The sequence below is a fragment of the Diaporthe citri genome (assembly GCF_014595645.1).
Source record: "Diaporthe citri strain NFHF-8-4 chromosome Unknown scaffold_1, whole genome shotgun sequence".
Lineage (NCBI taxonomy): Eukaryota > Fungi > Ascomycota > Sordariomycetes > Diaporthales > Diaporthaceae > Diaporthe > Diaporthe citri.
Window position 1 is genome coordinate 7,169,719 of NW_025064846.1, and position 23,005 is coordinate 7,192,723.

Sequence of the window (23,005 nt, forward strand, 5' to 3'; positions counted from 1 at the left end):
ACAGAGGCGCAGTCTGTGCTGAGAGGTCAAGTCATGATTATACACGCGGCACTTGGATGACTACCACATGGACGTTCAATATGAATGTGCAGGCTGGGGACCAATACGACAGGTCAAGCAGGTGTGCGGTGGCACTGCATCGGCAGCCTGCAAGTGAGGGCCTCGCCTGCTGGAATTGCCGGGCACGGGCGATGCTGCTGTGTTCATCGCATCCATCATCAGACGACAAGCCACAGCCTCATGGCCTCAATGGCCCGGTGGAGGGTCGACCGTTGAGATCGAGCGCAGTAGATCTGCGAGGCAGGTATCTAATAAATTGTGTGACGAGGGAGGCAGGGAGGGAAGGCAGTCGACCTGCAGAGAGCACAGGCACGCAAGACGTATGATTCTGTATGTGTGTATCCTGTAGATAGTAGGGTGCGCACGCAGATACCCAGTTGACTGACTGCAGGGTTGGAAAGGGAAATACCCACCTGGCACGCACCCACCCAGTTGCCGCCCTGCACCACCCGCACCTGCCCTGCCCTGCACCTGCCACACACACCACAATACCACCCGCAAGCCAGCACGGCTCAAGCTTAAGCTCCCGCCGGCTCACACTGGCCGGTTCCGCTCAAGTGCAGGCTGAAGTTGCAGCCCGTCATCAGGCGCTTGCAGTGGCAGTTGCCGTGCCAGTCGCCGTCGCAGTCGCACTTCCTATTGCACCTGCACCCCAGAGCAGTTGCACTCCCTCCACCCCAAACTGCAGTCACGACGAGACAGGACGAGACGATGCAGGGACAAGAAGAAGGGACAAGAGATGGAATTCGCAGGGCGGCAGCGTCCGAGCAAACGGTCTGTCTACACGGTACCTAGATACGGTATCATGCATCTACCTAGGTCTCCTTGCTTGTAGATGCTGGAACACCCAAATACATGCCCCTACCTGTCCACTCACCGGCGCCGACTCGACCACTGACTGTTCCCTACGCAAGTCGAAATGAGGCGCTTCGCCAGCCCACATTTACCCCATAGTCTGCCACCACATCTCTTTCCCTCCCCATCCGATCCGATCACCCATCAACCATCCGTTGGCACTGGCCCACCGCAGGAGCAGAGGAGCCTGCCTCGCTCGTCAACCTTGATCGACCTGACGATTTCCTTCTCCACCAGCAAGCCGCCCGCCCACTCCGGTCCACCTCAGTCTTCTTTTCCTCCGACCAGGTCCCCCGCCGTGTAGTCCCGCCTCCCTGGCAGTGGTGTGCATGATTCTTGATTTCCACTTGCCAGACTGCTATCTATCGAAATACGGGGCCGGCTCGGAGACTGGCTCTGCAGTCTACATTCCGCCTCTTCCTGCTTGGTACTCAATTCCTTTTTTTTGTCCCCCTTCTCCTCCTCTTTTGCTTGCACAACCACCCGCTCTATCCTCCCAACATCCTCCCATGTCATATCATATGCATGACTGGCCTCGAACCTATCAGTCAGCGTTGCACAGCGACCCCAACCCTGCACCAGTTCGTGAGACATAGACACGAGCAGACGCACTAGCAGGAGCACACACACAAGCACAGAGGCAGAAACAACCACTCACACAGGGACAGCTCCGACCCCGCCGGCCACTCATCTGTCTACTAGTGTGTGGTGTGTGTGCGTGTGAGTACGTGTGTGTGTTTGCGTCTAGTCCGCCTAACTTTCTGCTCTTGCTATATGTGACAAGAGTCGCGTCATTCAACTTGGACCTGAATTCCTAACTCTCCATAGCCTCGCCCGTTGCCCGCCCGATCTTCAACCGCACCGACCCCCTTCCCCCACCCCCCGAACTTGAACCCGCACTTGCACTGGCCGCATCCTCCTACCGCAAAGGGGCAACGGCCGACGCCATCCTGAACTGTCACTGGATCATGGACCGTCGATGAAGGGGGCGCGTCTGACCGCCACGCTTTCCTTCATCCCGTCTTGAGCATCTCGGCACCTTATACTAGAGGCTCGACTTCCTGTCGGCCACCCACCGAGGTCACTGCTCATCCTCTTGCCTTTGCCCTCCTGCAACAAGGTCGTCCAGCAGAGACAACCGCAGGCGAACCCGTCACCGGCACCTCAAGACAATGGGTTCGCTTGCAACATTGCTGCCTACTGCCCACAATGCAAGTCCGGCCGACCCTATCATAGATAACGCCCCAGACGAGCTTAACGATCTCTCGTACCTCGTCGAGGTCCTGCGCTCCGTCGAGACCGAGCAAAACATCGAGCAAGACTTAACCACCAGGGCAGCCGCCCTGGGTATATCCATTCAGGCCCCGCCCTCGCCAACGGGAGACACCAGCAGCCCTGGCCCCGAGTCCGACGCCACCCTGTCTTCCACTCATGCTCGCAACACCTCCTCCGGCTCAGACAAGACCACAGGCACCGCCATGACGTCAAATCCACCATCGCGGCCGGATACCGGTGCAGCACAACGCGATAGTGCACCTCCTCTCCCAAGTTCGAGGGCAAGGTCGCGAAGCCTTAACTTCTCGACGTACGACAAATACCTGGCGCAGTTGGAACCCAACTTATGCCAGCCAAAAATCCTCAAACGACCACCTACGCCTACCGACAACGCCCCAAGCCTATTCAGCGTGAGCACGAGGAAAAGTTATATTAGTATAAAAAACGGTTTGAAGGCGAAAGTGCGGTGGAAGAGACAGTCTACTGCGCCAAGTACCACTCTGTAGGTGCAGAATCGACCTTTGCAGCGAAGTCGAGATCCAATTTGGATGGCAATACTGACATTTCCCTACCAGATCCTGCATATGCTGTCGTGACGACTTCAACAAGCAAAATGATCTCCAGACCCTGCCGTGCGGCCACACCTACTGCGGAAACTGCCTGCGGATAATGATCGAGCAGTCCACGACCGACGAGTCCAAGATGCCGCCCCGATGCTGCACACAACCCATCCCAGCCATAACGATACGAAGTCTTCTGACCCGCGACGAACAGCAACTATTCCTCAAGGCTGTGCAGCAGTACAGCACGCCCTGGGAGGCCCGAATCTTCTGTCCCAATCCATGTTGCAACGAGTTCATTCCACCACGGAGCCGCATCGACCCCAAGCACCCCTTCGACGTGGTCTGCCGGGAATGCCGGACCAGAGTGTGTATCTGGTGCAAGAGGGATGCACATCCCGTGGGGCAGGACTGCCCCAACGATCATGAGCTGGACCAAGTGCTGCGAATGGGTGAGAAGTCTGGCTGGAGAAGGTGTTATAAGTGCCGCACGCTGGTAGAACTCACGCAGGGTTGCACGCACATGACATGCCGGTGCAAGGCTCAGTTTTGCTACATATGCGGTGCTGTGTGGGATCCAGCCGTAGGGTGCCCGAACTTTTGCAACGGCGAGGAGGAGCTTGAGCGGCGAAGGATGGAAGAGGCCGCACGAGAAGCAGAGCTCGAGGCTGAGAAGGCGGCCCAGGAAGCTGCGGCTGCTGCGGCAGAGGTGGAGCGCCAGCAGGCAGAGACGAGGACACAGGCCTGTGAGGAGTTCAAGAAGTTGAAAGAGGAGCAGGAGGAGGAGAAATGGCGGTTTCGAACGTTTGAAAGGAAGACTAAGTGGATCATGTGGACGCGGCATGAAGAGCGAAAACACAAGCTCAATGAGAAGTACTCGGATCAAATCGACAAGATGAAGGAGCGTCACGCAAAGACCGAGCAACACCTCGAGGAGCGCCAAATTGCCGCTGAGATCGAACTCCGTGCGTCGCTGGAACAGGCAGAGAAGAGCGTGCGCATCCGCGTCAAACACATGGAGGCATACTGCAAGGCCTTAGGCCGGTCGTCGATAGGCGGATCCGGCAGCGACATGCCCCCGCGTGTCATCACCGAGAGGCACCTGCGGGAGTTAGGACAGCAACATAACGCACTCGAGGGCATGGCTAGGTTGCATCAGGCAAAGATCAATGTGCTCCGGGATCGTCAGGCCAAGCGCATGGAGGAACTGCTCGAGCGTCAGGAAGCCGAACTTCAGAAGCAGCGGGAGAAGCGTGATCAGGAGATGGAGGACCTCGTCGCGGAGCTCGCCAATGAGGAGGACGCTCTGACGAAGGTGTTCAAGGATCGCAGGGAGCGGTTGGTCAGGCGGTGGGAACTCGCCATCGAAATACTACGGGTCACGAAAGAGAAGGAGAAAGGTACCAAATTTGCCCCGATACCCGTCCCAGCTTGGCCGGCCGAGGCACCGCCCTGCATCGACGGCCCAGGTCCTGAGGACGATGGCTTAGCTGTGGTCAAAGAGGAGGACGAGAAGCGAGGGGGGGACTGAAGAAACGACTATCGCATTATAACCTTCGACGATGAAGTCGACGCATGACCCGATGCCACGAGACTAACGAGCGGGGACTGACGACCGAAATCAATTACACCCACAGCTTACGCCACCGATTTGACTGGGAACCGGCACTTTCCAGGCATGGTTCGTCAAACATTTCACGACGTGATCAATATCCGTTTGCCACCAAATATCGATTTCGCTGATAGAGAAAGAAAGGACACAGGCCGCGTTCAAGTGCTGACCGGACTGTTCGGGAGATGTCCTGCACGCATCGAGTCGTTATTTATTTTTCCTTGGATCTGTTACAATTTACTTGTTCATCTACTCGGTCATCTCTGGGGACAATTGGAAGTGGCATCTTAGCATTTGCTTGTCTCATCTTTACTTTGTCTAGCGATTTGCGATATACCTGTCTCGCTTCCACCTGTTTTCTTGGATGGGAAGGATCTTTCGCGGAGGGTGGCGGACGGTTGCATCGGGAATTGGGCGGTCTTCTTTTCACGGCGTCCATCTCCTGGCATGGTTTCGAGTGGGTGGCGAGGGCAGTCTAATAACACGAGATTGGAATCACCAGGGCCTGTCTGTGCGCGGGAGGCTGGCTACTAAATCCGTCAGCATCACCAAATAATAACAACGGCCGAGGTCTCGCTCGAGATCCGAGGGTGCTCGATAAGCGAACAACTCAGGAGACCGAGATACGTCACTTGAATTCGTCCGTGCCACCAATTTAGTGAAAGGTCCGAGGGTCGCTGCTTGTGTCCCGTTTGGCCGGTCCCGAATGGCGCGTTCCTGATCTTCAGGAGGCGGGGGCAACACTGCCAATTGTTCGGACGGCTGATACAAGTTCTGAACAAGTCTTGCACGACTGGTTTGTGATGCGATTCAAAGACTCGGGCTTGAGTTCAACACGAGACGTTTATTGCCATGGTGCGCGTCTCCGGAACTCGGTAAAGCTAACTACACGTGCCAGGATGTCAGTCATCCCCCTCTCTAGCCACCTCGTTCATGTGGGAAAACAGGAATTGCTCATTTCCAGTGAGAACCTTTAAAAGGGCAATCAAAAGTTGAATGCAGACGGGAGACCGGATAGAAGATGATGGGCTGGCGTCTTCCGTGGCCTTCTTCCCCGGCTTCTAGAAGGGTCAAGCACCGACCCCAACCTTGGCGCATCTCATCCCTTTGAGCTGGGTCTGGGATGGCCCTGGGGTTTGGCAGTGGTTACTCCGAACGCTTCCTGTCTTTTGTTCTGTTCGTCCTGGATGGGCTCGACGGAAATTGTCACAAGATCGTCTAGAGTTGGGACTTTGGATGATCCACCCAGACTTCCGAGTCTTAAATCAAATGCCGCGATACAACGATTGGCTCATTGACATGTATCAAAAGTACTTTGTCGACACTCACACAAGCTACCCTATACTTCATTAGTCCTCCGCACAAGATCAGATGTTAACGGCCGACCTTCTCCTTTCCCCATCCTTCAACCTCAATTCATCCTTCGGGAATTTTTGGGAGTCTCTTCCAGTGTCAATCGAGTCCTCAGTTCAGCCGTCTTTTTCCAAGTGGCTTTTTTCAACCGGAATAAGAGATTCTCCTTCTTGCATGGGGGCAAATAAGGCTGCAAGTTACGCATATGTGATTGGATATTCCTCCGTTATGACTGTACGAAGACGCAGAGTGGCGAGCTTTGGCCGACGAAAGGGCCTATCGTGGTCTTACTGGCTGGTCTCCCTCTGAGTTGTTACATAGCGGTGCCTGCTGAGCTTTTCGAGACTGATCCCGGTCCATGACAGGGTTGTAGTGGAATTGCTATGACTTATTATTGTGTAGCCATATACTCCGTAACCTATCGTCCGTCCGCTACCTGGGTATGCGGTTAAATACCCACACTTCACGCTTCATCTCCCTGAATACCGAGGAGACTAGCCACTCTTGGCTTGAGCGTGGCTTGAGCATTGCTGGAACACAGCTTGGACGCGATCAATAAAATACTATGCCCGTCGGTGCAGGACTGAGTTCCGATCATGGCACGCACTGTCAACGCCATCTAGCGTTATGAGTGCCTCACGCAATCCACATATTATGCAGCCCCTGATAGTTTGTCGGATGTATCTCTCACTGCTATCTATCAGGAAGAGTTACCTTCAACAGGTGGCCCCCTTATCCAGACATAACCTTCTCCCGGACTTGTCACCACCCCGTCATCCCATATACTCCGTGCCCGATCCCCTCAAGTGTAGGGGTCGATTTGCCAAGATGGTGTGGCGTGCTTTCTCGTGGTATCTCACACTCTCTTATATTATGGTTGAGCTGCTGTCTCTCAAAGTCCCAGAAATGGGACGGATCACTCGAGGCGTAGCAGCAACATACAAACAACATCAGAGGAGCCATAACACCTCGGCAATACAGGTGACAGAGAGAAAAGACACACGATGGCCTCCGACACGGTAGAAGAAGAATCACCGCGGGTGGTGTCGCCCGCGTCGACGGCATCGTTTTACGACGCGCCCATGTCGCCCCTGCAAGTGCAGAAGGAGGTCTCGCCCGAGGCCCTCGTCGTCGGCACGACCCAGCTGTTCGAAAATGACAGCATCCGCTTCGTGCCCATGCCGACGCCGAGCCCAAAAGACCCGCTTAACCTGCCCCCATGGCGCAAGTGGGCGGCCGTCGCCGCGCTGTCACTCTTCGGCGCCCTTGCTCTGGCCGCGGAGAACGTCATCGGCGCCATGGTGCCCGTGTTCGTCCTCGAGTACGCCGGCGTCGACCCCAAGGTCCTCGGTCAGAAACAGGAACCGGGTGGAAGCCCGCTGATGTCGGGGATGGGTGGCCCGCCTCTGTGGAAGGTGTCGCTGCTGGCGTCTTTGCCGCTGATGGTCAACGGTATTGCGTCGTAAGTTATGTCCTCGGATTGTGCCTCCCATACTTGGGACTGGCGCGTCTTTGGGAAAATTATTGTCCTATTGAGGCTGTATAGAAGTCACACAGATGCGTGCCACACAAAGCTTTTGGAGATCTTTTCGGCCACCTTACGGACTGCAAAGACAGACTGACCTCAGATTATTCAAGGTACTTCCTCGTTCCACTTACCATCGCCATTGGGAGGCGGCTTGTGCTTCTGGCCACCGGCGCGATGGCCTGGAGTGGAGGGCTGTGGGCAGGCTACTCGACTTCTCTGAATAGCCATCTTGCAGCCGGGGCGTTTCAGGGCCTCGGTGCCGGTGCAGTCGAAGCTCTGGTGAGTACTTGCAGATGAACATGTTCCCCATCTTCAGGCTAAATGCGATCATGTTTCTTGCCACCTTCTCATATGTCAACAGAAGCGGGGGCAGTCTTCTGACCAGGTCATAGGTGCCACTGGTAATCCAGGACTTCATGTTCATCCATGAGAGGAACAGAGCAATCTCTCTGGTGGGTACAACGCAGGGACTTTTTGTATTGAGCTTGGGTATTTCCGCGTAAGCTGTTGTGTATCCTACCGTGGGTGTTCAGAGTTGTGACTGACAGGCTGTTCTCATTAGTCCCTACGTTGTTCTCCGCATTTCCTGGAGATATCTTTACTACATCACCGCTGGGTGTGGTATTCTCGTTTGGCTCCTTCTAATCGCGTTTGGGCCTGAGACCCGCTGGATTCGGTCTGACGACGAGCTCGGTATGTCTTTCCACCCTGAAATTGAAGTCGAAACATGATACTTGCATACCTTACTGAGGCAGTCGACTTTCAATAGCTGGTAAGCAAGTTTATGCCCTCGGACCGGGCGAGACTCGCTCCGGACTTGATGAGCTCCATTACGGAACAGGACGAGCAACTTCGGAATGTTCAACGTCCGCACAGAGTGGGGGCTGGCAGCCCGTTCTGTCTGGGAGATGATCAAGACGACCTTCTTCCCGAACGTGCTGTGGGTAATCCTCATCAACTCCATGTTCACGGCCATACAGAACGTCAACGCCCAGGTCGTCTCCTCGCTGCGTCTCGTGGTAGGTTTTGCACCATCTTTCGATATGACAACCTGGGTTGAGCAGCTTGGCTTCATGGCCAATTTTGTCATCTACGGTGGGATAATGGCGGCCTTCGCTTTGGGCGGGCCTATCATGTACATTTACGGGAAAAGGATCCGTGCTTGGACTGCTGGGCGTCTGGAGAGTCCATACGATCAGATGCAAGTTGATGCGGAAAAGGCAAGAGGGCAAAGTGAAGAGAAGAAGGTTGCTACTGATGGCCCAGTTGCCGCGGTATCTGCGGATTCTTGCTTGGGACATGATTCATTCTACTTGAGGTTGCTTCTCCTCAAGATCAGATTCGAGTGATTGCAGCAGGTACCGGGACTTGATCTCACCTGTTGTCAAAGTATTGGTTGGCTTTTGTTCGCCAAACGAAAGTCCTAGGAAATATGAGTTTGGAGGAGTTTCAAGAATATTATGAGAAAATGGCTTTTAGGCTAGATTTTGTACAAGACAAGCGAAGCAATAAATCTCACATGTTTTCAAGCATGCCTTGCATGATGCATATCTTCTATCCATGAAATCTGTTCTCCTAAAACATGTGTCTTTGTCTAGAAGGTATTCATGCATTGCCTTGTTTCCTTGCCTGGTAGCCTGCTCTGTTATGCCACTCAAGTCCTCTCTATTCTAGATACTTAGTGGGTCTCTTTTTTCAGGATTTGCTCTGTCCTACAGACAGGGGTTCAAGCTGAGGGCACACTGACACTTACTTGTTTGTCTCTTGTCAACACACTTGTTTACTTTGTTGTGTCTCCTAGTATGGTTTCACGTTGCTGCAGCACAGCAAACCAAAACCGATTCACCGTAACAAGTGTCTTCATAATCAGCCCATGATATCACCCCTCCGTTTGCTTTACTTTCACTCAAGGCAGCACTTGAGTTTTATCAACGAGATTTGGCTGCCGCCATCCGGTCGTCTCAAAAATCATCACTGCCACCACGGAGCCGAAATTGAGTCCGTTCTCTGCCCACATAGAGTGTCGCGGTGGATTATTCAAGGTCAGTAGCAACCGAAATTGGTCTTTATCTTGACTTGAGTCTCACCAGACGGCTTAATCGCAGGTATCACATACCAAGTGTCCATTCCTTCGCAACGCGGGCCAGCTCTTGTCCCTCATTCACCAGACCCATCGCGAAGTAATCACTTTCAACTTGCACACCATGGTCTACCGAATGATCTTCAATGTTGACGGCGGCTGCCGACGCAACGGTACACTGAGTGCAATCGGAGCAGCCGCTTGCTGCTTCGAGCGCCCTTACGGAAGGCCACCACACGTCCGAACCCGCAGCCTATCTCGCCAGCATGACAAGCCGCGTCCCACCAATCAACGAGCTGAGATCACAGGCATCATCATGGCGCTGGAGTGGGCCCTCGAGAAATACAAGACACTGCGTGGATTCCCAGAGCTTCAAGTCACCATCTACTCAGACTCCCAGTATGCGGTCAGATGCATGAACGACTGGATCTACAAGTGGTGCCATAACGGATGGTTGAACTCTCGGGGTTTTGAAGTTATCAATCGAGATCTCATCGAGAGGGCCTCGCATCTGGACGATCTCGTCGCAGAACTCGGCTCTGTTGACTACGTCTGGATCAGAAGGGAGGACAACGAGGCTGCTGATGATCTGTGCCGCCAGAGACTGGACCAGCAGGATGGTCTCCTCTGATCACACGGGGTTCAGCTCTGACAGTGGCCTGAAAACAGCCAAATGGATGGGAAAGGACATTTTTCAGTTGCATGGTCGTGTCTGAGGCGGTCCTAATTAGACTACGAAGTTGAGATGCCAACAGCTCCGACTTGATAATCACACCTAGATCTTGGAATTGTGCTGGACCTGGGGAGTGTACTCAAATGCTCAAGTCACTAGCACACGGTGATTGCATATGTACCTGTACACTTCGGTTCCCGCCGCAGAAAGTCCATTGTCACAAGATTAGCGTAATGATCACGGCCTTCATGAGACTTTTTCATGCTGAATTATAGAGTGGTCACAAGAGACAACTTCTTCAGTAGGCGTTGAGCACAATGAAGAGTTTTACTGAGGTAGGTTGAAAGTACTGAGTTCTATGGAGCAATTGTTGGTTCTGCATTTTCTGCATGAAGAAGATATCCATTTGACTCTATAATGCCATTTGCTCTCGAGTCTAAAAACCTCCACATCATTGAGCAAGTCGTCGCTCAGCTGATTCCTCCCAATGAACCACTGCACCAAGTCAGGTGGCAGTGTTCAGCATTCAAAAAGCCAAAAAGAGGTGTTTCACAGCACTACCGCTCATCTGTATCAAGTCCTCGACTTGCTCTTCCCAACCCCCTACCTAAGCATGAGTAGCCCATGGATGATGTGGAACTGGTTCTGTGTACAATACCTAGGTGTTTTCCCAAAAAGAAATGAGAGAGTGGTTGAACCCTCTAGCACATTGATTAGACAACGGAATACGTAAGCACACAAAGATACAGCATCGTGGTTGATTTATTTTGTCTTCAGTGTATGAAAATTAGCTGGGGAATTGATGGCGCAGGCTTGTGAGTCTCCCTCACAAAAATGTTAGCAGTTGAGGTGGCGTCCCAAGTTTATAGCTGACATGGACTTCTCAAGCAATAGAGGCAGTGTACCCACTGGGTGCCTAGATAGGTAGCTTGAACACTTTGATTCCTTCCAAAGCCTTGTCTTCTGAGTCTTGTCCCTCAATGATCCCACTGATCGAAGTTCCTGCAGAGCTCAACTGCAACAGTGTTCCCCTGCAACACTGTTTCCTATCTCAGCAGGCAGCACACTTTCCTGTGCCCGTACCTTGCAACTGACTCTCTAACCATCTCTCAACCTTGGAAGTACCTGAAGCGTCAGATTTCATCACCTTTTCTCAATCCCTCACCTGCCTGGCACCAATCTGCCTAGCAATCGTTCTGCCTCACTCGCAGAAACAATAACCGCTGGTCAACATCGCCTTCAGGAACCACAAACTCGACTTCTCTCGACACCGTCACCCAGAGTCAGTCGTCTCTGCCCAAACTCCCAAGATGAAGTCTCTGGCGTTCATCATGGCCCTTGTCGCCCTGCTAAGCCTGATGATGCTGGCTTCCACCACCCCTCTTCACGCTAACCCCCGTGATGCCCCTGCCACTCTCGTCTCTGATACTCTCGTTCCTGTCGAAAGCAACCATCTTCCCCTACCCGTCAACAAGAAGCAGCCTTCCGCACCCAACGCCCGACGCGATGACCCTGATCCTCCCGCTCCTTCCGACACTCCCGGACCAGGTCAGAATGTAGTTGACTACAACTTACGAAACCCCAATTTCCGCATCCCTCCCTTTGTTCTCTGTCCTCGCGATGGAAACGTCTTGCAAGACCCGGCAGCTGGTTGGCCTGGCGGAAGACAAAACCCATCACATGGAGGCCGAGCTTTGGAACCCATATTTGCCGCAAACGAAGTCTGGGCTGCTTTCAACGTAAGCACACTTCCATCCCACAAGTCTAAACATAACAGCTAACCCACCCCTAGCAAGGTTGGCAACATCTCATGAACGCCGGCCGCGCCGGTGGTTACCGTCCTAATCAAATCCCCGATTTCAGCAGGGCCAACTCGGAATTCTTCGATTACGTCACACAACATTGGCCAAGGTGGCAGGCCGGGCAACGGTTCCCCTGTGAGGTCCAAACTGAGATTTGGGGCAACGTGTTTGACTGGGCTGGGTGGCCAGATGAGCCACTCTGGGACAGCACTCGCATCTTCATGTACCCTCTTACCATTCAAGGCCATTTTGACGGCGGTAACTCTGCGCCCGCAGGCAGCGCCGAGCCAGCCATTGCGCCAGGCGATTATCGCGTCATCTTCACCGATGCTGGAGTCTACCTTGGCGTTGTGAGGTACCGGCCTGGCATGCCAAACTCATACAGCGTTATGCTTCGGACAACGCCCAGGAATGCTCTTCGCGCGAGGTAAGAACAAACCCATCTGTCATCGTGTTTTCCTTTGCATCCCAACGCTAATTCATTTTCAGCTGGTTGGCACCTGTGGACCTCCATCATCAGCCTATTGCCGCACAGGATGAAGAGGGCCGGTGGAACTATCCCGGTGTTCCTATCTGGGTTTCCCAGAGACCCGAGAACTTCCTGCCACCCCTCAATATGGCACTTGCATCTGTGCTCTTGGCTCGATGGGACTGGGTGGCACACCACGGCAGCAGGCCACCTCCCAGGCCCCGACAAGACATGGCTGATCCAACTCTGGCATTACCGCAACCGCAACTGGATAATGACACCTTGCACATGCCTGACTTGAATGAGAACGACCTCGAAGTTGACGATCAAGGGTTTTCCCACTTTGATTGGGACCCGGCCAGTGATGACGCCCCGGACGCCCCGGCTGAAGAGCTAGCACTGATGAACTGCCGCAATGCTTTCGTCGTCGTTAACCGGACATATCAGGTGTCATGCGAGTCAAACCAGAACCCTGACACTGGTTACCTCGACTATCACATTGCAGTCACAGGCACCGGCGGCGCAGGCTATCATGCAAACGGCTGGTGTAAACAAATCATCAGCGGCATCTACCGTTACTGCGGATGGTGGTTCAACCTCAAAGGGAAGGTCGCTTGCAGTACCGGCAATGCCACACTTGCGACCTTCTTCATGGATTCGTCAATCCGAGGAGATTTTATAAACCATGTCTCAGGCACTGAGAGTAAGTTCAATTACCACATGCTATATTCTGAGAAGTGGCAACGCACTAACCCCTGATTCTGTGCCCAAAGTGTACTTCAGTCTCCGCAAGCCTTGGGATCAAGGGGACAATCTTCATGAATGTGTCGCCAAGGGGATCCAGAGAGGCAGTTGTGCTAGCCAAGGTATCATGCCAACCTACCCAGTTGTCTGCAGGCGCCAGGACTGGGTTGACCTGGAGTTGTCGGAGTGGGACTGGGCTGCTTTGGGAAGCGCCTAGCCAGGCATGATCGACACATTGCAGTGTTGCACCAGCGAGGCTTGCATCACGAGCATAAATAGGCTGGCTCTAGCTTGAGTTGTGGATTGATCTCATCGATCAAAGTGCCTGTTTATGAGAGGCTCGTCTAAATGGAGGATTTGCTTCACATATGTGTGGGACGCCTCGCATAGAACATACTACAAGACTGGGTCATCAAGACCTGACGAGAAATAGCAGAACAACAAATCAATGACTGTTTCTTCTGCTTACCAAGCCTCCATTTGTCTGTTGAATGTCATCCTTGTGGTACGGTCTCATGTCCCCAACCCATCATGTCTAATAAAAAGCAGCTTGTTGAGATGCTGCCCTCTTGATACAGCTTGAATTGTAGGCACATGTCAATTGCGGCCTTGGCAACCATGCTACAGCACAACTGCTGCTGTGAGTGCCGAGTACCACCGAATGCCGAGAACTGCCATATATCTCTAGTGCGCCAGTCCGATGCATCATTTCCGAACCGTGTTTCTAACATCCAACACCGGAAGCAAACAAGAAGAGAGAAAAAGACACAATGTACGCAAATGAATGAGGCTCAGATATGCTGGCTACAGCGAGCTGTTCTTGTTGTGCTCAAGCGCAACGGCGGCATCGATGCCGCTGGTGGTTGTTGCGGCGGCCTTCTCGCCCGCCCTCTTGCGGATGACGTTCTCGATGAAGGCCTCGCCGGCCTTGTATGACGACCGCACGAGGGGCCCGCTCGCGCAGTAGAGGAAGCCCATGTCCAGGGCGCGCTTGCCCCACAGCTCGAACTCCTCCGGGGTGACGTACTTCTCGACCTTGAGGTGCCGCTTGGTGGGCCTCATGTACTGGCCAAAGGTGACGACGTCCACGTTGGCTTTCCTTAGTTCTGCCCGCGCCATAGTTGTCAGCGTGCTTGTGTTTCAATATCAAAAGATGACAGGGTTTGTCTCGATAGAAGTCACTTACCCCTCAGCGTATCCCAGAGCTCCGACTCCGTCTCTCCCAGGCCGAGCATGATGCTCGTCTTGGTGATGATGTCGTCGCCCTTCAGCCTCTTCACCTCGGACAGCACCCTGAGGCTCTGCCGGAAGGTGGCCCTCCTGTCCCGCACGTAGGGCGTCAGGCCCTCGACCGTCTCGACGTTGTGCGCATACACGTCCAGCCCGCTCTCGGCCACGACCTTGACCATGTCCAGGTCGCCGCGGAAGTCACCCGTCAGGGCCTCGACCAGCAGCGTGGGCTTCTTGGCCTTGATGCGGCGGATGGTCTCGGCAAAGTGGTGGGCGCCGCCGTCGGCGAGGTCGTCGCGGTCGACGCTGGTGAGGACGACGTAGCCCAGCCCCCAGCGGGCCAGGGCCTCGGCGGTGTTCTCGGGCTCGTGGGGGTCGAGGGCGGCGGGCCGGCGGTTCGTCTTGACGCTGCAGAAGCGGCAGCCGCGGGTGCAGGTGTCGCCCATGAGCATGATGGTGGCGGTGGCGGCGTTCTTGTTGTCGCCGCCCCAGCACTCGCCGATGTTGGGGCAGCGGGCCTCCTCGCAGACCGTGTGCAGGCCCAGGCCGCGCAGGTCGGCCTTGATCTTGCCGAAGTTGGTGTTGGCGCCCGGCGAGGGGATCGGGGTCTTGAGCCACTCGGGCAGGCGGGTGATGGTCTTCTTGCGCCCGGCCGGGCCGACCTCGACGGTGCGGAGCTCGTAGGCCTCGCCCTCGGGGAGCGTGCTGTCGTCGGCTTTGCTGGCGATGAAGGAGTCGAGGGAGGAGAGGGTCGTGTTCTTGAAGTATGTTGGGCGGACACGGGTCCCCGAGGGTGTTGTGGAAGGAGTGGCTGGTGTGGGCGTGGTAGGCTGCGGTGCTGCTGCTGTCGCTGTCGGGTGATCGGACTGGGTGGCGTAGGGGCGGCTGCTCGCTGCGACTGCTCGTGCAAGGGAGCGTCGCAGGGGCACCTGGGCCCTCTGCAGTGATGGTAGTGTGGATGCCATACTGCGTGCGTGTGTACGTACGGGACCGCCCTTTGACCACGCTCGCAGCCTCGACAGTGGTGGGTGTCGAGAGGTGTTGAGGAAGGAGGGAGGTCGACGCTCCGAAAATCGCCTCCGGACCGGCCTGCGAAATTGGAAATGGAAATCTGAAAGAGCCGGGCCGCCAGCACGTCACGTCAGCTCCGTCGGTACCCGCTTTTGAGCCGGTGCGTCCCGAGGCAGCGGTACCGAATCATAACGGTGCTGTTCCCAATCCGCTGCATTTTGCTGGCCGCTCACCTATGTGACAGCATCCAGGTCGTGAGTGCATTTGAGAATCAGATTATAATATAGTTGCATGAGTTTCGTTGTGGACAATGGTGGCCCGAAGTGATCATCAAGCAGCACCTTCGATCCGGAGTTGAGGGTTTAACCCTGTGCCATCAGGAACAGTCCCCACAGGATGTAACGGTCCCTGTGAATAGAATTGGCTTCCCATGTGTGATTTGGCTTACGCCCAGGTTAAACGATGTCTATAATATCCATCACCTTGTACAGTAGTCGTGATAGTATGGCAATGTGCGCAAAACGACCGCAATCAACCCCTGATCGGACATCGGTCGTGCCGACGGAACCTCGACATCTGATTCAGAAGCAGTCTTGGGCCACTCTCAAGTGCCACAGCAAAATCCACCCCTGAAAGCCGAACCTCGGCAAATCGTCACTAAAAGGCTCGGTCCCGTCACAGCCATGGACATATCGCAATCTGTATGTAATTCAGCACTCTCTTGGCTGCATCGACTAGCTCAAGGCTGGCTTTGACCCTTCTTTTTTCGAATCCTCATTTCTGTTCGAACATTATAGTATCGTGTCCCGCCAGCCAGCGAAGTCAATCCTCACATAGTCCGCAGTCATTAGGTTTTGACACGCCTAGACGGCTCTGCTACAACACCCCAGCCCGGGACTAGCACACACACAACCAGGGGCTCCATCCTCGAGCCCGGCGGCTGAACGTCTATCTGTGCACTGCGTTCACGGTTGCATATCCAACGGCCTTCTCAGTATGTCGCAGGAAGGAGGCACAAACCGTCCCACCCTCGTCCGGCCAGCACCTGAGGACCCGGACAAGGCGCCTATTGAGAATGTCCTTGACGTCTTAGAGCTTGGCGTCTTTGGCCCAGTCAGTGCTCTCAGATGTCTGTCTGCTTTCTTCCAGCTACATCGATACTGACCCCCGTTTCCAGGACATATTCACCAACAAGCGGCCACTATGGCATCCCCCAGGAGCCAGGGGCGTCTTCGGAGGAGCAATGATTGCGATGTGTCTGGCAGCAGGCCAGAAGACGGTCCCAGATGACTTTACTGTCCACTCATGTCACTGCTACTTTATCCTCGCCGGGTCATCAGAGATCCCCGTCCTATTCCACGTCGAGCGGGTCCGCGACGGCCGGAGCTTCGCCACACGAACCGTACAGGCCAGGCAGAAGGGCAAGTGCATCTTCACGACGACCATGTCCTTCACCAAGGAGACCCAGCCCAACACCAGCGCCCCGCCGAACCACGAGTTCAAGGACAACGTCGTGCGCCACGCCGTGCCCATGCCCACCGACCCCGCGACGGGGAGGCCGGTGCAGGCGCCGCCCGAGGACTTCGACGACGAGCCCGAGCTGACCCGGTCGGGCGGCGGGCCGTTCCAGAGCTACCGCGCCGAGGTGGTCAACACGAGCGACGAGGACCCGGCGCCGCCGCACACCAAGAAGATGCGGCAGTGGTACCGCGCGCGGGGCAAGATCTCCGAGGCGGGCGGCCACCAGGCGCACATCAACGCGCTGGCCTACGTGTCCGACTCGTACTTCATCGGCACCGTGTCGCGCATCCACAGGCTGTGGCGCTTCCCCTTCGCGGCCAGGGACTTCAAGGACCTCCCCGCCGACCTGAAGGACCACATCCGCAAGCTCAACGACTTCGAGGGCTACAGCAGCAGCAGCAGCAGCAGCCGGGCGCCCGACGGCCGGCAGAGGACCCTCGAGGAGTTTGCCGAGTTCTGGAAGGACAGGCCCGAGATCGGCATGATGGTCTCCCTCGACCACTCCATCTACTTCCACGAGCCCAGGCGGGTCAAGGCGGACGAGTGGATGATGAGCGAGATGGAGAGCCCGTGGGCCGGCGACGGGAGGGGCGTGGTCACGCAGCGGATATTCGCCGCCGACGGCACGCTGCTGGCGACCTGTTTCCAGGAGGTGAGTCGCTGTGCTTGGCTTCGTCCTCGTCTGATCCGCCGCACCATATCTTCCCTGATGCTGACATTTGAACGCAGGGCGTCGTCAGACTCAAGGAGCCAGAGGCTTCGACCGGCGCCGCAGGAGCCCCGAAGCCAAAGCTGTAAAGTGATGTGGGCGTTCTTGGGAAGGGTAGAGGTGACGATACCACGGTGACACCGCAGTTTTCAATATGGGTTGGATAGATATAGAGTGGCCTGGTGTTTTGTTGACTGATGTTTCTTGGCAGGTTTCGGCAAGCCAGCCGCACAGTTTGAATATTGTAGACATAAACTTGATTGGATTGGGACATATCTGACAGCTGAATTACTAGTTACGAAATCTTATACATCTCACTTTGCTGATTCCTGAACAGCCAGACCAGCAGGCTGGATAATACCAGCCCTACAGAGGTGATCACCTCCCAGAATTTCTCTTCCATGACTCCCCTCCACCTCACCCGATCCAACACCGCGGTATTTCCATTCTGCGGCGCACCGTGATCCTGCACCACGGGCGCCTTTTGTGCCCATGGAGGGCTTATCCCAGCATCCTTCAGTATCTCTTCTGTCGTGATCTTGGCGCCGGCCAGCACAATAGGCACGCCCGTGCCAGGGTACGTGCTCGCGCCGACAAAGTAGGCGTTCCTCAGCCCCTTGGCCCTGATGGCGGGCCTGAAGCACAGGACGTTGAAGAAGTTGTGGCTGAGGCCGAGGATGGCACCCTTGTCCAGGTTGAACTTGTCCTCCCACGTGTACGGCGTGTTGCACATCTCGTCAATGATGTACCTCTCGAGCGACTCGCACCCTGCCCGCGCCGAGATGGTGCGCAGCACGGCCTCGCGCGCCCGGGCGACCACAGCCGGCCAGTCGTGCTCCTCCGCCGCCGTCTCGCCCTCGTTGCCCCGCGAGCGCAGCAGGTGGCCCACAGGGACCAGCACAATCACCGCGTCGCAGCCCTCGGGCGCTGCACTCGGGTCGATGCGGCTTGGCACGTTGACATAGAAGCTTGGGTCGTCCGGGAGGGTCTGCCGCTTGAAGATGGCGTCGAACGAGTCCTTGTACTCGTCCGCGAGGAAGATGTTGTGGACGCCCAGCTCGGGGATCTTGCGGGACAGACTCCAATAAAAGGATATCGAGGAGCAGGACGCGTCTCGCTTCCGGAGGGACCGGGCGTAGTTCTCGATGATCTTGCTGGTAGCGCTCCTGACGGCACTGTTCTCTGTGTTGCTAGGGGACGGTAACAAGTTGCTGTAAGCATACACCAGGTCCGCGTTGATGACCACCGTGTCGGCCCGCAACGTCTCGCCACTCTCGAGCACCACACCTGCCGCGGCGCTGCCGTCTTGCCTCGTCAGAATCCTCTTCACTGGCGTGGACAGCCGATACGTCACTCCCAGCCGCAAACCCACGTCGACAAGCCTGGCCAGCACGGTCTGGAACCCGCCACGAGGGTACCATATCCCCTCCGCGGCCTCGGTATACTGCAGCAGGGAGTACGTGCTCGGCGCGTCAAACGGGCTCATGCCCATGTACATGGTCGCAAAGGTAAAGACCCGCCTGAGCCTGTCGGTCTGGAAGTACCTGCTCGCCCTGCTGTATATGCTCTCGAAGGGGTGCAGCTTGAGGGCCATTCTGGCGAAGAAGGGTGTCAGGACCGTCGTAATGCTGTCGTAGTTCTTGTGCAGGACGTGCTCCACGCTCAGCTCGTAGTGCTGGTGTGACTCTGCCATCCATCCTAGGTATCGCTCGAACCCGTCCTTGCCCTCGTAGTGCTCGATCTGGCGCTTCATCTGCGCCAGGTCCGTGGTGGGCCTGAAAACGTGTCCATCGTGGAAGAAGATCTGGTAGTTCACCGGGCACCGCAGTAGATCCACACCTTCATTTTCCAGGCTGGTGTCCAAGTCATGGAAGGTCTCGCGGAAGAGGTGGGAGGAGGAGCAATGATGGCCCTTGGTCGAAGCGATATTGGCTTGATTTGCCTCCTTCATCGGATCCGTGTGAGGGTGAAGAGTAGAGGAAACTGCACCGACCGCCAGTGAAGTCGTTCTTCTCCAATACCGTCACCTGGTAGCCGGCTTTGGCAAGGCGGGCAGCCGTGGCAATGCCTCCAGCACCAGCACCGATAACAATGGCGGTCCTGGGAGCCCCTTCTTTAGCTGACATGGCGAACCTGCGATGTTGAGCCTGATGAGGCCGGTGGGACAACCGCAGAAGATGCCAATGACTTTAGGGAAAGCACCACTGTATGTGAGACGGAATATTAAGCGGTCTTTCCAGATGTCAACTGCCGTGTGCGGATGTCAGGACCGGGGCAGCCTAGAGGCAGACCTATCCACCACCTCTCTGGCTTTGGTGATCTAGATGAGACCCGAGCCTCCCGGGGCCTCGAGATCTGGTGACAATAGTACGTTGCCGGCCGAGATTCGAATCTCTCAGCGATACAGGCGCACTGCCCTATGGCAATGACAGGTACATTTGGATAGTGTGGGTCTATAAGCTGAGCTCAGTTTCCGCGTTGGGATGATCGAGGCTGGGTGGCTTTGGTGGCTTCGGGCTTGGTCCGGCTAGCAAGGGCCGTGTGAGCTGCCTCGCTTCCCGAGATCTGCTGGAGACTGGAGCAAATCCGTTGAGAGCGCAGGAATGAGGCGGCGTGGTGTGATGGCTCGTTGTCTCGGCACCGGAATGCAACAAGAGGACGAATCCTCCCACAGTCATGACATCACCACTACGAGCGCGAAAAACACACGAGGGAGAGGCGGAATCCACCCGCAAGCCGGAAGTTTGTTTTTGCTCAGTTGTCATTATTGTGCTCGAACCATACGGCAGATTTAGTCCAATTTCCAGATCAGCAGCTCTATCGCGTCGTCAATCTGCTGTTCTTGGCTGCGATCGAGCTTCTGTTACGGACGTTGGGACGGTGGTCACCGACTGAAACGTTGAAGCTCAGGAGCTGTCCCGAAGAGGAAACGTGAGAGAGAGGAAACCCCCGTCCCGCTCCTCCAAACGCGCATTGATCTTGACAGGACGCCCCAGGGCGATACCACTCAACCTAACCAGCCTCTCTTAGGCCTCCTCTGTTTTGTTTTGTTCCAATTTGTTGGCTTCCCTCACCCTCTTTCGGTGTCTTCTGGGCTTGGCTCTCGCTTGACCTCGGGACAAAGCAGCCACTCGCTTACCGGACGAAGACGTCCTGCCTCCAATTCAGCAAGGACGGCTTGCTCTGCTGACCAACAATCACCTCACTGTCCCAACCCACCACGGCCAAGACGTGGATGAGCTCACAACCCTTGCGTTGGCCCCCTGTCTGCCGGCGAGCAAAGAACCAACGGAAGCTAGCTGAGTGAGCCTTGAGCCGGTTGGATCTGTCCGCTCCGCCGCAGCAAACATCTGGCCGAAGTCCGAACCGCTGTGTATAATATCCCACAAGGTCGGATAAATATGCTCCCTTGATTATCTGACGATACATCACCATCCACGATGGCCTACGACTATGCCCTGGTGTACGTCTCAGTCACACCCCTCCCCCCCCCTCCCCCAACTCCCTAACCATAAATCCCTGGTGCTGACCATGAACAGCCATCTCAAATTCACAGTTCCCCTGGCCACGGCGCTCAGTGTTATATCGTACCCTATACTCACCCGGCGCCACTGGTACCAGACTTCCATCCTCGTACTCATAGCCGTCTTAGCCACCATCCCTTGGGACAGTTATCTCATCCGGCACAATGTCTGGACCTACCCGCCAAATGTTGTTGTCGGGCCGACGTTGCTCTCGATCCCGGCCGAGGAGCTCTTCTTCTTCGTCATCCAGACTTACATCACGTCGCTGCTGTACCACGTGTTGAACAAGCCCTTACTTCACGCTGAGTACCTTGACTCCAAGTCGCAGGTCGCGAGGGTGGTGCACAGGGCGGTCCAGGCTGCAATCTCCAGCCTCACGCTGCTGGGGCTCTGGCTGATATCAAATGGTGGGCCTGGCACATATCTGGGCCTCATATTGATATGGGCAGGTCCCTTCGCCCTTCTGACATGGACTCTGGGCGGGCTGTTCATGGCCCGTCTCCCCTGGACCAGCGTCGCCCTACCAATCGCTCTCCCGACCTTGTACCTCTGGATCGTGGATGAGCTCGCGCTCCGTCGAGGCACGTGGGCAATTGAATCTGGAACCAAGCTTGGCGTGACGGTCTGGGGCAGTCTGGAGGTGGAGGAGGCAATCTTCTTCGCCGCAACCAATTTCCTCATTGTCTTTGGGCTGGGTGCCTTTGACAATGCCCTGGCAGTCATCGACGCTTTCCCAGACGTGTTCGAATCCGCACCCGAATGCCCCACACCTACCATGCTCATCAAAGCCTTGTTTATTTCCTGGCCTGTGGAGCGCAAGGACCGCATACGCGGGATCCAGGAGGCGGTGGAGAGGCTTTGTCGGAAGAGCAGGAGTTTCTACCTGGCGAGCTCGACCTTTGCTGGCCGCTTGAGAATCGACTTGGTCTTGCTGTGAGTTATTAACGAGGTGGCATGAAAGAGTGTATCGGGTCTCTGACATTCTGTATTAGATACTCATATTGCCGCATGGCAGACGACCTGGTTGATGAGCCCCCTGAGGGTTTGGATACCTCGACCTGGATTAGCAAGCTAACCAAACACTTGGACCTAGTATATAAACCGAGAAAGGACACCACTCCAGCAAAACACGCAGTTATGGTGACGGAATACATCGCCAACGAGTTTCCACCCTCAGCGAGATCTGCTCTCGCGCTGCTCCCAGCGTCACTAATGCCTTTTGAGCCATTGTATCTACTGCTTGAGGGTTTCAGAACCGATTCGAATTTTCAGTCCACCGGAAAGCGTAACTCTTTCCCAATCGCGACAGAGCACGACCTTCACGGATACGGGCGTCAGGTAGCTGGCACGGTAGGAGAGCTGTGTCTCGCCCTCATTTCGCACCACAGCCGTGAACCCATCGATCCAGCCCACCGGGAGGCTGTAGCCACCGCCGCCCGACGGATGGGCATCGCTCTCCAGTTTGTTAATATCGCTAGAGACATCGCGGTCGACGCTGCCCTAGGAAGGGTTTATTTACCAACTTCCTGGCTAGCAGAAGAAGGTCTGAGCCCGGAGAAGGTCATAGAGACCATCACAAAGTCTCCTACAGCGAAAGGCGAACCATGGGCCAAAGGCAATAGCAGTAGACTGCAGGGTCTAGGGCGTCTGCGGGGAATGTTGCTGGAGAGGGCTTTCGCGATATATGCCGAGTCGAAGCCAGCTATGGACTGGCTGCCCGACGAATCGAGACGGCCGATGATGGTCGCGGTCGAGAGTTACATGGAGATCGGGAGGGTCCTGCTCGAGAAGGGGGATGGCCCGGAATCGTTTGGGGTTGTGAGAGGCAGGCCCACGCGTGCGACCGTGCCGAAATTGAGGAGGATGAGGGTAGCATTGAGAGCGTTGTTGGATGCATAATCAGTGTGCTTTTTGTCCTCTTTCCACTGGACAACTTCGTTGATACCCTGGAGTGATAGATGCTGTACATAGACGAGGTAGCAGTTAATAAGTGCAGTCA

General features: G+C 55.6%; 7 protein-coding genes across 7 annotated transcripts; 5 read left to right on the forward strand and 2 right to left on the reverse strand.

The window, feature by feature from the left end:
* Positions 1–2,087: 2,087 nt before the first annotated feature.
* On the forward strand, positions 2,088–4,281 carry INS49_001903 (uncharacterized protein; the record flags this gene model as incomplete). Its single annotated transcript, XM_043162722.1, has 4 exons — positions 2,088–2,600; positions 2,670–2,692; positions 2,766–3,202; positions 3,332–4,281. 4 exons carry the CDS (start codon positions 2,088–2,090, stop codon positions 4,279–4,281), a joined length of 1,923 nt encoding a protein of 640 aa, XP_043031228.1.
* Positions 4,282–6,719: 2,438 nt separating this feature from the next.
* Positions 6,720–9,954, forward strand: INS49_001904 (uncharacterized protein; the record flags this gene model as incomplete). Its single annotated transcript, XM_043162723.1, has 8 exons — positions 6,720–7,177; positions 7,354–7,522; positions 7,636–7,742; positions 7,806–7,859; positions 7,906–7,936; positions 7,999–8,015; positions 8,085–8,262; positions 9,589–9,954. 8 exons carry the CDS (start codon positions 6,720–6,722, stop codon positions 9,952–9,954), a joined length of 1,380 nt encoding a protein of 459 aa, XP_043031229.1.
* A 1,352-nt stretch (positions 9,955–11,306) lies between these two features.
* INS49_001905 (uncharacterized protein) lies at positions 11,307–13,228 on the forward strand (the record flags this gene model as incomplete). Its single annotated transcript, XM_043162724.1, has 4 exons — positions 11,307–11,600; positions 11,789–12,225; positions 12,288–12,970; positions 13,041–13,228. 4 exons carry the CDS (start codon positions 11,307–11,309, stop codon positions 13,226–13,228), a joined length of 1,602 nt encoding a protein of 533 aa, XP_043031230.1.
* Positions 13,229–13,815: 587 nt separating this feature from the next.
* On the reverse strand, positions 13,816–15,206 carry INS49_001906 (uncharacterized protein; the record flags this gene model as incomplete). Its single annotated transcript, XM_043162725.1, has 2 exons — positions 13,816–14,117; positions 14,198–15,206. 2 exons carry the CDS (start codon positions 15,204–15,206, stop codon positions 13,816–13,818), a joined length of 1,311 nt encoding a protein of 436 aa, XP_043031231.1.
* A 1,042-nt stretch (positions 15,207–16,248) lies between these two features.
* On the forward strand, positions 16,249–17,571 carry INS49_001907 (uncharacterized protein; the record flags this gene model as incomplete). The annotated part of the gene is made up of 3 exons (XM_043162726.1): positions 16,249–16,365; positions 16,430–17,425; positions 17,503–17,571. 3 exons carry the CDS (start codon positions 16,249–16,251, stop codon positions 17,569–17,571), a joined length of 1,182 nt encoding a protein of 393 aa, XP_043031232.1.
* A 206-nt stretch (positions 17,572–17,777) lies between these two features.
* Positions 17,778–19,608, reverse strand: INS49_001908 (uncharacterized protein; the record flags this gene model as incomplete). Its single annotated transcript, XM_043162727.1, has 2 exons — positions 17,778–19,427; positions 19,504–19,608. The coding sequence occupies 2 exons, from the start codon at positions 19,606–19,608 to the stop codon at positions 17,778–17,780; spliced, it is 1,755 nt and encodes a 584-aa protein (XP_043031233.1).
* Positions 19,609–20,922: 1,314 nt separating this feature from the next.
* On the forward strand, positions 20,923–22,905 carry INS49_001909 (uncharacterized protein; the record flags this gene model as incomplete). Its single annotated transcript, XM_043162728.1, has 3 exons — positions 20,923–20,945; positions 21,022–21,939; positions 21,999–22,905. The coding sequence occupies 3 exons, from the start codon at positions 20,923–20,925 to the stop codon at positions 22,903–22,905; spliced, it is 1,848 nt and encodes a 615-aa protein (XP_043031234.1).
* Positions 22,906–23,005: the final 100 nt, after the last annotated feature.